The 14,014-nt window shown below is 40.2% G+C and overlaps 1 protein-coding gene across 3 annotated transcripts; it reads left to right on the top strand.

Annotated features, from left to right (window-relative positions):
* Positions 1-361: 361 nt before the first annotated feature.
* On the top strand, positions 362-12,674 carry kif3a (kinesin family member 3A). Of its 3 annotated transcripts, XM_041047722.1 has the most exons (19): positions 362-519; positions 1,087-1,369; positions 1,534-1,678; positions 2,136-2,220; positions 2,407-2,512; positions 2,797-2,936; positions 3,065-3,262; positions 3,471-3,645; positions 4,778-4,876; positions 5,596-5,691; positions 7,441-7,449; positions 8,036-8,192; positions 8,365-8,545; positions 9,107-9,217; positions 9,436-9,561; positions 10,046-10,099; positions 10,225-10,293; positions 10,401-10,531; positions 11,581-12,674. In XM_041047722.1, exons 1-19 carry the CDS (start codon positions 514-516, stop codon positions 11,627-11,629), a joined length of 2,220 nt encoding a protein of 739 aa, XP_040903656.1. In that variant the 5' UTR covers positions 362-513; the 3' UTR covers positions 11,630-12,674. The 3 variants fall into 3 exon arrangements, with proteins under 3 accessions (XP_040903656.1, XP_040903654.1, XP_040903655.1); XM_041047720.1 differs by lacking the exon at positions 5,596-5,691; XM_041047721.1 differs by lacking the exons at positions 5,596-5,691; positions 7,441-7,449.
* The last annotated feature ends 1,340 nt before the right edge of the window (positions 12,675-14,014 follow it).

Here is a 14,014-nt window from a genome sequence, read left to right as displayed (position 1 = left end):
CCTCAAGTTTATTGTAGAGATCTACAGAGCGATTCTTGAATTGAATTGAAAAGTGGCTTTCTAAACCGTATCCAATCAGTTCAGTTTCCCACATAAGGACTCCAACTCCAACTCATTACACCTTATTGAATGTAGATTAATTTGCAAAAAAAAAGAAAAAGCAATTTTATCCACTTAAATCTGCAACACAATGTGAAAAGTGAATGGTTTTTAATATTTTCTGAAGCCACTGTACAATTATAATTTTCACCTCTACCAGTGTGTGTCCCTTTCTGAAACATATTAGTTTCAGTACTACTCACTGCAGCACCCTCTGGAAACAGCAATCTACCGTCCCCTGCACGCATGCGCAGACTGACCGAGACCTGACAACAAGCTATCGGCTGAGCCTCTGATGATATGGACACTACGCTGGCATTTAAATTCTTCGAATAACCTAGCGTCATATAAACAAAGCCTTACAAACATTTCATGGTCACTATACACATATAATTTCCACTCTGCATTATCACCATGCCGGTAAGTCACCAGGCCTGTTTGCATTTTTTTTGTTTTGTTTGGAAAGGGGTTCCTCCCTTCCGACCACACTGATATAATGCTAACCGGTTAGCATGCTAGCGTACCAGTTGCCGTTCGCACAGGATGTAAATAAATTGCTCACTGTTCCGAGCGCTAGGCGTTTACCAGTGAATCGCCACAAACCAGGTAGCATGACGTCTAAACTATGTGGGCTTTTGACCGAAATTTATTTTCCAAATAAGCTGTCTGCGGTTCAAGGTAATGTTACCGTCAACGTTGGCAACCTAAACGTTTGCCTGCCTAGCAACCCAGCAGACGGCAAAGATGATAACGTCCAGCTGACCAACGTTAGCTAGCGTCTCTAAATGATTTGACTCGCTCTTTCAACAGCCCACTTGCAAACACATTGCGGTGTGTTTTTTCTACCTACAACAGCCGGCCAGCTATGCCCCTTTGTCTATGCTGGTTACCTGATATTGTAGATTTGTCGATTAATTATCATTACATATTAACCTACATCCTATGACAAAACCATCTCTTACTATGGTCCGTTTTTTTTTTTTACAGAGCAATAAGCTTGAGAAGCCTGACAAGCAGGAGGTCAGTGATAATGTCAAGGTGGTAGTGAGATGTCGTCCCCTCAACCAGAAAGAGAAGATGATGGGCCACAAACAGGCCGTCATAGTGGACGAGATCCGTGGGACCATAACGGTCAACAAGCTGGAGACTCCTCATGAGCCTCCCAAGACCTTCACCTTTGACACTGTGTTTGGACCAGACAGCAAACAGCTGGATGTCTACAATCTCACAGCCCGCCCCATCATCGACTCAGTATTAGAGGGTTACAATGGTAACATTTAGTGTGACAGTAACAATCATAGTTATTGCTGTGTCAGAATCATCAGTTTAATGACTTCATTAACTGACTCTGACACAGACGTGCAAACATGCATTTCATTGCCTTTTCTAAATCTAATCTTTGTAATATTGTTGTTATTCTGTTGTCCATTTTAGGCACCATTTTTGCGTATGGGCAAACTGGCACAGGAAAAACATTCACCATGGAGGGTGTGAGAGCAGTGCCAGAACTCAGAGGGATTATCCCAAACTCCTTTGCTCATATTTTTGGTCACATTGCCAAGGCAGAAGGTGACACCAGGTAACCCCCCCCCCCATCCGATGAATACCATACCAAGTTTATATTTGTAATTTGAACACTTCACCACAAGCAGTCTTTTGAAATAAAGCAATCAGTGAGTGATTTTGTACTGAAGCAACAGTCACACCAGTTGGAAAATTCCTTGTAAGTCACTCTTAAGGATGTGGGTGCGCACTTCTGGTTTTATTCAACTCGTGTTACATTTGGAGAAAGTGAAACTGATCAAAGTTTAGCTGAATTTATTTTTTATTTTTGGATAAAAAATCATATTATTTATTACTTTGATTAGATGGCTTATGTGAGGTAGTTTTTTGTGATTGAAGTCTTACTACCAGAATAAAATGCGCCATATAAACAGGGCACAAGTATTATGAGTGAAAGTTTTATCGACAAACTCTGTTTTGCTATTTCCAGTTTTACGTTTGTCTGACTTTGTATACACATTTAACATTCACAGGTTTTTGGTTCGTGTTTCATACCTGGAGATTTACAACGAGGAAGTGCGGGATTTGTTGGGCAAGGACCAGATGCAGAGGCTAGAGGTAAAATGGTGAACAGACAGTTCAGTGATTAATATCAAAACTGCCTTGGAGAATCTGTCACATAGGGCAATTAAGTCATTTTTCCAAGTGTGAAAAACTTTAACGGTGGTTGAATAGATTTGCTTGAATTAACTGTTTGATACCGACCGCAGTTTTCCGTGATAAAGTTCTGTTTTTCTGTCATAGGTTAAAGAAAGACCAGATGTTGGTGTCTACATCAAAGATCTCTCTGGTTATGTTGTGAACAATGCTGACGACATGGACAGGATTATGACACTGGGACACAAAAACCGTGAGAAGAATGACTGGTGGAATTATGATGGAAATAGAACCCACAAAATCAAAAACTGAACCTTAACAGACTCTCACGCAATGGGCTTATGTCCAAATGTACTTTACAAGCTGTTAATAGACAGAAACTGCATGACAGAAAGTTTACAAAATGCAAAGATAACAATTTTAAACATTTTTAATTCGGCTCACATGTTGAAGTTGTAAAATGTAAAATTACTCTTATGAGTCATGTTATCTGATGAAATTGTATTCTTATTTTTAATGTTCTTCCACTATGCATAGGCTCTGTTGGTGCCACAAACATGAATGAACACAGCTCACGTTCGCATGCTATCTTCACCATCACCATCGAGTGCAGCGAGAAGGGTGTGGATGGAAACCAGCATGTGCGCATGGGAAAACTTCATCTGGTTGACCTTGCAGTATGTATGAGCTAACATAAACCACTACCTAGATAATGAGATGAAACTGATGTAACTAGGATATGTGCCCTATCACTCACAGTCCATCTTGCCGTTATCAGTTAATCTACCACGCTCCCCTCTCACAGGGCTCAGAAAGACAAGGCAAGACTGGAGCCACAGGTCAACGTTTAAAAGAAGCGACCAAGATCAATCTCTCCCTCTCCACGCTGGGTAATGTCATTTCTGCCCTGGTAGACGGCAAGAGCACACACGTTCCCTACAGGAACTCCAAACTAACCCGTCTGCTGCAAGATTCACTCGGAGGAAACTCCAAGACCATGATGGTACAGTGCATGTTTCAGAACAGTACTAGAGATGCGTACTAGAGCGACACAAAAACCTCTGGTCTTTGAAGCAGCAAATGCTTAATTTGAGAGAGCAATAAATGTACAAATTGGCATTTTCTAAGCTTTTGTAAATTCTAAGCATTTTGCCATTCTCGACATTCCAGTGTTTGCCTTGGATTTTGAATCACACACTTTTCCCCACCAGTGTGCAAATATAGGCCCTGCAGACTATAACTACGATGAGACCATCAGTACCCTGCGCTACGCCAATAGGGCTAAAAACATCAAGAACAAAGCCCGGATCAATGAGGATCCTAAGGATGCCCTCCTGCGCCAGTTTCAGAAGGAGATTGAGGAGCTGAAGAAGAAACTGGAGGAAGGTAACGAGCTTGGCAGTGAAAAATAATCACGTTGTTTGGATTATAGTTATTTTTAAAGTCCAGTTGAAATGAAATTGTTTTTTTTTAGCTACAAAATGCATATCGGCTCTATAAATCAAAGATGCATGACGTGGCTCCACTTCATCCCACTGAACAAAAATTAAGCCAAAATATCCCTCATAAAGGTGCTGCCATCTTGCATTGGTGGCATCGTTTGAATCCAGAGTCTGTGCAGTAGTGATCAGTGGGGGTAGAGCTGTGGTATTTTTTGTGCATTCCCAACTGTCAATCGCAGCTGTCAGTCATTATATCACACCCCTTTTTTTATAGCATCAAATAAGACAATGAAAAGTTCAACATACATCATCATGAAAAGAACTACCTAAAATGACAGACAGAAACCATCTTTGGAAAAAATGTATTTGACATGTACTTTGATTTTCTTTTTTTGGTTTGGCCTGTGTCCCATCCATGTACTGCAGCCTGCCACTAGGGGCCAGTCAAGATTGTTTTAGCTTTACTTGTGGAGACCTGTCATGTTATGTTTTTTATATACAGTCATTGGAGCAGCCAGTCAAATATTTCATAAAGCAGTAACTTAAGTTTTCTATAGTAGGCGGAGCAGACAATCACACTGAGCCAGACAGCAGCCTGCTACATAATACAAGAGCCACAGACTCTGAACAGCAGCCCCCAATAGCTTTCCAGGTTTATTCTCCTTCTTATCTAACCTACAAGTAGAACACACGTCTTCAAACAAACTAATGTACAGGGGGAAAAAGTGCTCCACTAGCCACAGTTTGTAGGATAGATAGCTAATAAGCTCTTTAGCTGCATTAAAGACCATCGAAGTACAGCTGCAAATGTCACTGTGGTCTTACTCTTTAAAATCATTTCTAACAGCACACTGTCCACCCATGACTTGTAGCAATAGCGCAGATTTGTTAACTTTGTCTCTCGTCCTCTACTGGCGTTTTGCTAGTCTGCCACCTGCTATCAATCAAACACAGACGATGCACACTTCCAACCAAAAAGGAACATTTCTGACATTTCCCCCAAAGACCTGTTTTTCTTCCTTTTGATAAAGCAATGTGATTTCCTTTGAAATTCAAAGAGTTTTGTGTCATTCTAGGTGAAGAGATCTCTGGCTCAGAGGGTAGTGGATCAGAAGAGATGGATGAAGGTGATGATGAAGTAGGGGAGGCAGGAGAGGGCCGCAGGAGAAGAAGAGGTAAGAATTTGTGTTAAATACACACAGATTGTGCAGAGCTAGAGCAAATGACTGAAAGTCTGTCGATGCAATCTTCAGAAGCCTGGGAGGAGGGTTTTTCATGCATTTAAAATGTGGTTTTGGTAAATGGTTGGATATACATATCTGTAGTTTGTATTTATCTAGTTTCATCTCTTATCTGTGTTAATTGCAGTGTGAGTCAGCATTTAGTTCCTCAGATGATTATCAAGCTCAAGTCGTTTACAGGGCAGTGGTTAGCCTCTACTCATGGTTAACAGACTTCCATAAACATAATACTGTTCTCATTTAGGAGTTCCCCTTGTGTTCTCACCTTCTACTCTTCAAAGTTTTTAAGTGGAAAATATTAAATGCACATGAAGAACCATAATTAAGTCATCACATGTTGCAATGCTGACACTAATGTTCTTGAAAGGCCACGTCTTTATGGTTTATACTGCTCTTTGTCTCTTTGTCATAATTATTCTTTCCAATACTATAGTATTAGGTTATTCTGAATTAATAAAAACCAAATCATGGTGCAGTGCTGAATCTGCAGTTTGCATGTGTGCTGATGCGTGATTTCTTAGACGTACATAAAGTTCTTAGAGTCTGCTTTAAGCTCTGCAAAGGAACAGCTCATAGAGTGCTACATCTCTACCTCAGCCTGTTTCTCACAGCAGGTTTTGGTGGGTATGGCACTTCCTCTGCTTCTTTTCCAGACAGTAGCGGCGGCGGCAGCAGCAACAGCAGCCGTAGCTCAGAATTTGCGTGTTCCTCCTCAGTGCCACCACCCACTGAGGAAAAACCTCAGAATAGTGAGTTGGAGCAGCACTCTGCTCTGCCCACCCACCTGCCCAAAAAAAAACCCAAGCCCTTTTCACACATGGAACCCATACAATTGCTGGTTTTAACTATGAATATAAAGCAATATTTATAGCGTTTACGCTGAGTCCTTCTATACAGCCATCCATCCATCCATCCATCCATCCATCTTCTGCCATGTATCCTGGGTCAGGTTGTGGTGCTGTTCTACACAGGAAAATACAGTGCTGAGTCTTGTTATCATCGCTAGAGGATTTCAGGTGGCAAAAAAAAAATATGCCACCAAGGATGAATCAGTTTTCAGGATTAGAAAGTATAATTTGCAGTTGATTGGCTATTTATCTCCATGACTTAATTGTTGCCCCTCAGAAGTGTCTTGGGAGGCTTGTCCAAACTTTACCATCCCCAACAGTTGTCAAAACATCCTGTTGCTCCCCTCAAGGAATATTTATCAGTTTTAATCATACATTAAATATGATGAGGAATTCTGCAGCCAACAGACATAGTCTGTTAAAGGCCTGGAAATTGTAGTGCGTAAATTTTTTCAAAAGATTTTTTTCTTTGCTCTGCATCTCCTGAATTGCCCGTACACTGCCTTTAGCTTTTGTAGTTAAACAGCTTTTCTGTTTTTATTCTGTAAATATTTGGCATAGATGAAAGTCTAAAAGTGAAGACAGCTTGACTAATGTGTTTGATATATACCTTTATCTGTGCTGTGTATGTAGGTGTTTTTTAAGGGGGATTTCCTGATGCCTTGATGTCTTGTTTGCAACCTTAGTCATTCATAGTATTTCCTTTCTAATTCATTTCTTACCCTGGTTCTTATTAGGTAATATGTCTGTTTGTAATGCTGTCTCAAGAAGAGTGCACAAGATGAACAAGCAAGTCTGGGTGATGTCTGTGATCCAACTTTACATTGTTATATTTAGCTGTATTTGGCGAAATGTTCCTTGGCTTATTTTGGGGCATTTTATGCTTTGATCAGATTCTATCGGATTATATATGGTTTTTTGTTTTAACCTTAGCTTATGAAGAAGGAGACTTGTTTTGTATTGTGTCAATTATCTTATTGACACTTGAGACATCCTGACTTGGCAAATGAGTGAATTGAGTATTTGTGCATTACATTGCATGTGTGAAAGGGGCTTTATACTTTCCCTTTGTCATCCTTTGCCTCTCCTATAGACACAGTCCAGATCCCCTCACTGCTACTGACCATTCTCCTTTGTTTTCATGTCCCAAGTACCTATTGTTAGGATTTGCACAAAAATGATTGCATAGGTTTCTGGTGAGCAGTGGTTGCCAGGATGTTTCAGGACAGAATTAAAATTAGGCTATCGCACTGTTGAAACAGTCCTTCTGAAGGACTGACACGCATGACCACAGTTTTGGCATCGTAGGTTGTTTTTGCACAATAATTTCATATCAGCAGTTTCAGCTTAAACCTCTTCCGGACTTTATTGTGTTGTCTGTAACCCCTGTTACTCTGAAAAATGCAGTTCACATCATGTTTCATTATGTGGAGTGATGCATTTCTATTTCTGTCTATTCACTGTCACTTATCCTTTGGCATTTAATTATTTTAACTCATCTTTTTAAGTTGGGTCTCTCTTTGTCACCCTCCTCTATAGAGTCATAAGACTTTTGAGATTACTCTGTAATGTGTTGCTCTTTGTCTCTCTCTCTCCTCCTCCTGGTGCAAATGCCGCCTGTCTGACTTGCTATACTCCTCTTAATTCAAGAAGAGAGAGGTTGGTGTGAGAATCTACATGGTCCTACTGTCCAGTAGCACTGGTGTCACAACTCACGTAAATTATCCAGATGGCCGCTGTGTGTTGTAGCTAATATTTCACTCATTTTGACTAATTTGATAACAGACTATCGAATACTTGCTGGTAACAATTTTCTGTCTGTCCGTATATGACTTCCACTGCCATGGGTCTCATGTTGTAAATCTTGATAACTACCATGTCATTCAGAGAATTTCATCTTGACGGTTTCCTTTATCTTTACATTTTGCTTACACTAACAATAATTATTTAATACTGTGCATTAGCAGGTCAGAACTTTGTGCAGCTGGATCTGACTGACACTCACTGTTAGGACTGAGGTTCCTTCAAAAAAATTCATAAATTTTGAATTATTGAAAATTATGAATGAAACTGCACAGATTAAATAATACTAATGCTGATTAAAAAGAACAGTATAAGAAGAATTAATCTGCTTTTAAATCATTCTAACCTAAACACTGACATGTGCTTGGCATAAGAAGACACAGCTAAAACAATCTGTGAGTTGACACTAAGACACTATGGTTCCCTGTGTGTCTCTCTTTAGGGAGGAAGAAGGTTTCTCCGGACAAGATGGTGGAGATGCAGGCAAAGATTGAAGAGGAAAGAAAGGCTCTGGAGGCCAAGCTAGACATGGAAGAGGAGGAGAGGAACAAGGCAAGAGCAGAGCTGGAGAAGAGGGAGAAGGACCTGCTCAAAGCCCAGTGAGTCAGTGTTTTGGATGAAAGCCTTAAATGTGGTATAGGCTGCAATGCAAATCGAATAACCTGTAATGTTTTCCTTCATCGATAATGAAGGATGGTCCTGAGTACCCTACCAGCAGTAATTATCAATGATACCACTCATTTCATGCTTGATCTACCCCTAACCCCTTAGGCAGGAGCATCACCTTCTGCTGGAGAAACTGTCGGCCCTAGAGAAGAAGGTGATTGTGGGTGGGGTGGACCTCTTGGCCAAGGCGGAGGAGCAGGAGAGGCTCTTGCAGGAGTCCAACAATGAACTTGAAGAACGTCGCAGGAGGGCAGAGCAGCTGCGGAAGGAGCTGGAGGAGAAGGAGGTGAGGATAGATGATGAGTATTTGCATGAGTCATTCATGCTGTTGTATGACATGAAATGTTTTCAGAGATGTGTGCATTACTTATTTAAATATCGAAAACTCTCTGTAACTTAAATAATAATAAGGTGTAGTGCTTGTATGGGCATTAACAGTTTCACTTCCATAATCACAAGATTAAAATACTACCATGTTCACCCACACATCTAACGTCAGCTGTCTACAACTCTGCCACATGGTGCAGTGGGAGACAGGTAATGATATCAGAAACCACAGTGTAGATGTTTAGAGGGGGGTATTTTCAGTATTTGATTTACACTGAAATGGCTGCATCATTGTGGTTGGGAAATACATCTCAGATACACTCTCTCACTTTCGCTTTGTACATGGAAAATAAATGTGCAGAGAAAAGTCCTTGTCTTACATATATGAAAAGTTTGAAGACATTATCTTGACTTCTGCCCTTCATCTACATAGGTTCCTTACAGTCACAGCGACAGACCATAGCCTCCTTGCTGCAGCTTCTTTCTGCATAATCATTGATCCCTCTCCCCCTTAAAACAGCAAGAACGTCTGGACATAGAAGAAAAATATACTAGCCTTCAGGAGGAAGCTCAAGGAAAGACCAAAAAGCTGAAGAAAGTGTGGACCATGCTGATGGCTGCCAAGTCAGAGGTAAGCATAACATGATCACTGAGAGTGATCATTTAAAGGCCCCTGTCAGGGCAGCGGGCTGGTGTGACGTGTAGGGTCAATCACACAGTATCATCTGCATCAAGACTTGTTACAAAATAATTCTTTAGTCTGTCCCTAATTTTTGAAACTCAGTACATATTTGTAGTTAGTTTTGATTGATCAGGTGAATATAGTCAGACTGTGGTTTTGTTTGTTAGATGGCAGATCTACAGCAGGAGCATCACAGAGAGATCGAAGGCCTCCTGGAGAACATCCGCCAGCTGAGCCGAGAGCTGCGGCTGCAGATGCTCATCATAGACAACTTTATTCCCCAGGAATACCAGGTGTGTGTCTTTCTGTGTGTTTGTGTACTTCAATGTGTAGCACTACGGCTCTGTCTGATTTTTAATAGTCTGCGTAATACCTATAACTTCTGTTGTTCCCTCACCTCTGTCCACACAAAAAGAGGCATCACATTAATTATGTGGCCCACAATATATAAAACATTTGTTTAACATATCTCGTTCACTGGTAGTATCATGTCATGCCACAAGAAGGACAGGACAGACAGCACCCAGTAAGTTTTAAAACAAAACAGCAGCTACAAAGAACTCCATTTGTAACAGTCACTGGCTGCAGGTGGCACAAATGTCCAAATTACAGAAGCTGTTGCCTTTTTTGCCCGTAGATGGTGCACAATAGCACATCTGCATTAACCTGCTGGCACTGCATCTCTGCAGGTGGATGATATTGGTTAGTTTGAGGAGCGAAATAACAGTGACAATGTCTGTTCGTAAGTTTTATGTTTTCTCATGTTTTCCTGTGTAGGAGATGATCGAGAATTACGTGCACTGGAATGAAGACATTGGAGAATGGCAGCTGGTGAGCTCATGCTACAAAACTCATGCACACACTGTAGTCTGTCCTTTGATTAACATCAGCTCTGGAAACTCTGAATTTGGGACTACTTCTCAATATTTTGTGTCTCCATACTTTGCATCTTTCAGAAATGTGTGGCATACACTGGCAACAATATGAGAAAACAGACCCCTGCTCCAGACAAAAAAGAAAAGGACGTGAGTTTTAAAAGACAGTTTTTGTGGAATTGGCCAATCTTTTTACTCCTCTTGCCTCTTGCCTCCATTGTTGACCTCTCTCTTCTTTCTGTCCGGGCCTCCTGTAGCCATTTGAGGTGGATCTGTCCCACGTGTATCTGGCCTACACAGAGGAGAGCATGCGTCAGTCACTGATGAAACTAGAGAGACCCAGAACCTCAAAAAGTAGCAAGAGTGGCCGACCCAAGACTGGGCGAAGGTAATGTGCTCTGTGTACAGCCTGAAGCGCCACATCTTGTGGAGCATTATTTATGCACCAGTCCACCATATAGATTCTCAGAGATGGTTCCCTTCATCAGTCTTTGACTCCATTTTTACTGTCACCTCATGTGTTTTAATGCACTTTGCTTTACACTGAGCTTCGTACATGTGTCTCTGTTCACAAATTTGATTGATTTCATCTTGGTTTCTCAGGTCGGCCCTACTTTTAGTTCACAGGGCGAATGGAATGCTGCAAAAACTGTTTGACAACTTTCACAAAGTAAAAAAAGCTCATTAGCGAACTATTGACCTATTTACAGACACATGAATGACTCAGGGGTTACTGTTATCAGGGATCAGGTTAATGCTACAGCAGCACATTAAACAGCTTCTGTTTGACTGCACACATTCAAATCACAACCTGGTCTCTTGCTGTTGCTTGTGACGGGGAGAGATGGCTGATTTTAGCATAATTTCAATGTCACTTCAGCTTGTGATCTTATATCCACGTCTACAGACCGTTCATAGTTACTGTTGGGAGGAGTGATGATTGTTTATGTATCTGCGAGAGACTGGAAATCGAAATCTCACTATATTGTGTCTCAAATCACCTCTAGAAGCGGTTTAAATAATTAGATTGAGGTCCATCTCTAGTCCTTGTTGGATGCGTTTTCACTCATCTATTTTCATATCAGATCTTCATTTAATTTTGGCACCTGATGACATTTGAAGTGACTAAGTGTGAATGGGGTATTTCTGAAAAGCAAAAACCTGCTTCTGGGCCAGGTTCACACTCAGTTTTGCCATTTCAACACATTTTAACAGTTTTTCATCAGTTAGGTTCCATCACATTGTCCCATCGGTAAATATAAGCGTTGTTGGTTGTGGATGTTTGGCCGCACTGTATAATTAGTCTATATATAACATGTTGATATGAAGTGTTAGCATGATAGTATTTGCCGTTATCATGATTTTCTGTATTTCTGAGAAATGAGAAGGCTCTCTGAGGTTGTTGATAACACTTATCATGCGTTCATCTCCACACAGGAAAAGATCTGCAAAGCCAGAGGCTGTGATCGAATCCCTTTTGCAGTAAAGACAACATAGAGGACGGCTACATTTCACTGCAACTTTCATGTTACCTTATAAAAAGAAGTCATTAGTCGAGTGTAAAGAAGTTATTGTTGTACATTATTAAAAGATTATCTGAATGCACTGTATAGCTGGCAAGGTTTTAAATTTGAAGACGCTGTTGTTCGGGTAGCACTCATGATAGGATTAAGACCTCTTGGCCAAGGGGGACCTGATATTCATATTCTAGTGTAAGACATCTTTGAAGGCGCCCCACATTTCAGTGTTGCTTTGGCAGCATTTCTAAGAACCTCTGTCTATTAGGAGGAAATCTTCCAGAAAAACATATTTCATTTGCAACATCAATCCTTTTGAAAATGACCAACAATCTGAAAGAAGATACAAATTTGACAGGATGCTGAAAATAGAAGTGTGCATGTGTTTTACACACAAGTGTTTTGCAATGAACATCACATAGATTAAGTCTTAACCTCTGTCTTACGGATTTCCTACTATGTGAGACGTTTGATTCATATTCAGTGGCCTGTGCTGACATGAACACACTCTGGTTAAGGGTGTATTTTCACTTAAATTACAACTAATTATGCTTCTCTGAGCACAAAGTGTAGCCTTAGTGTTTTTTCCCACTAACTATGTAAAATCATGAACATGAATAGAAGTAAAAGTAAACACTAATTTTGGTCGGGAACAAGGAGAGGAGTACGCTGGATCAAGGATGTGACTGAGAAGTGCGCTTTATACTCTTTCCTTTAGGTCAGAAGCATAGGGGCATGCATGCTAGCCAGCTCTTATGTTAGTGCCATTTGCTAATTTAGGTCATCTTTTTATTTTCAAGGACACTCTGTGTCATACTGAGATACACTATACATACTGTATGCCTTAGTTAAACACCCTAGTATGAGGCTTTTGTGGAGATAAGTTAATGTTAAGATGTTCTGTAGTGAAGGCAAACTTGAGTTTTATTTTGTATCACAATGTATGTCAAATGTTTACACCCACCAAACCCCTGGATGTTTTATTTATTAAATTATTTTACATGTTTTATCCCACATTCTTGTTCGTCTCTCTCTGTTAAATCAATGAGATCCCTAATTGGTCTTTGGATCTTCGAACATTATAATGGCACATAACAGCGCTGCGGTGGCTTAGGAGGTAGAGTGGGTCGTCCGCTAATCCGAAATTCTGTTGTTCGATCCTCGGCTCCTCCGGTCCATGTACCCAAGCATCCCTGGGCAAGATACTAAACCCCAAATTCACACACCAATGTATGTGTGTGTTAGTTAAAAGTGCTGTATGAATGAATGGGTGAATGGCAGCTAATATTCAGCTGTCTGAACAGTTTTACTTGAACGATAAGGACTGATTGCTCATACCTAACATGGTGTAAGCAGGGCATGCTGTGGAATAAAAAAAAAAAAAAAAACAGAAATTGCTTTCAGATTATAATTTATTGATATATAAATACAAATATAAAAATAACAATAAATATTACACTTTATAATAAATAAAAATAACTTATATATATTACATGTGTTTAAATACTGATTTGAATTTGGAACATGTCACTGTGTCGTTGATTAAGCTTTGTAGAAGCATGCGGTGGTTCGTGTGCAGTTGACATTCGACAGTGTCCTGAAACAGAATCATTTTGAGAATTTTAATTTTGAGTGCACAAACAAAACTAAAAATGATATGGTCCATACTTGACATTAAAGAGCATATTCATTTTTAGATGTGGAGTCACTGTGAGTTCACTGAAATTTAGTTTAGCACTGAAAAGCATGTTCAGTCACATGAGTTACCTTCTTGTTGTACTGATGCAAGAGACGAGATAGTTTTTCTATTTCACTCTTGTGTTTCTCTGGGACTGTTTTCAAAGCTTTCTCAGCCAGACAGAAGAACTCTCTCTACACACAGAAAGGCACAGTTAGCAATGGTATACAACAAGCTGGAATTAGAGCATGATTAGTTGAGAGAAATCTTAATCTTAAGTAGTTAGTTTACAAGTTCCATGCAAAATGTGGAAATTACATCTACTATGTACCTTGCATGTGATAGGTCCTCGTTCGTATACCACACGTACGCCTGGCCACTTGAATGAGAAGATAAGAATGTCAGTATATTATAAAACAAACAACCCAACTACTTGCAGCTTTGTAGTTTTCTTACCGAATGATAGGACAGATTCCTTGCTTCTTCGTAAATGCTTTTCATTATATCATGAGTACTGTTACTGTGGTTTCGCATTCCTGTCGGGTAGGCCATCGCAAGTGTCACCATCATCAGCATAAAAGTTGTAATATTGAAGTTCTTCATGTCTTGGAAAGTGAGTGTGAGCCAGCACTCTCAGGTTGAGCTGAAAAGTTGAGTACCCTACACACACTTACTA

This window comes from Toxotes jaculatrix, chromosome 10, assembly GCF_017976425.1.
Source record: "Toxotes jaculatrix isolate fToxJac2 chromosome 10, fToxJac2.pri, whole genome shotgun sequence".
NCBI classification, from domain to species: domain Eukaryota; kingdom Metazoa; phylum Chordata; class Actinopteri; family Toxotidae; genus Toxotes; species Toxotes jaculatrix.
The sequence above is the reverse complement of the archived record's forward strand: the minus strand, read 5'-3'. Positions and strand labels throughout refer to the sequence as shown.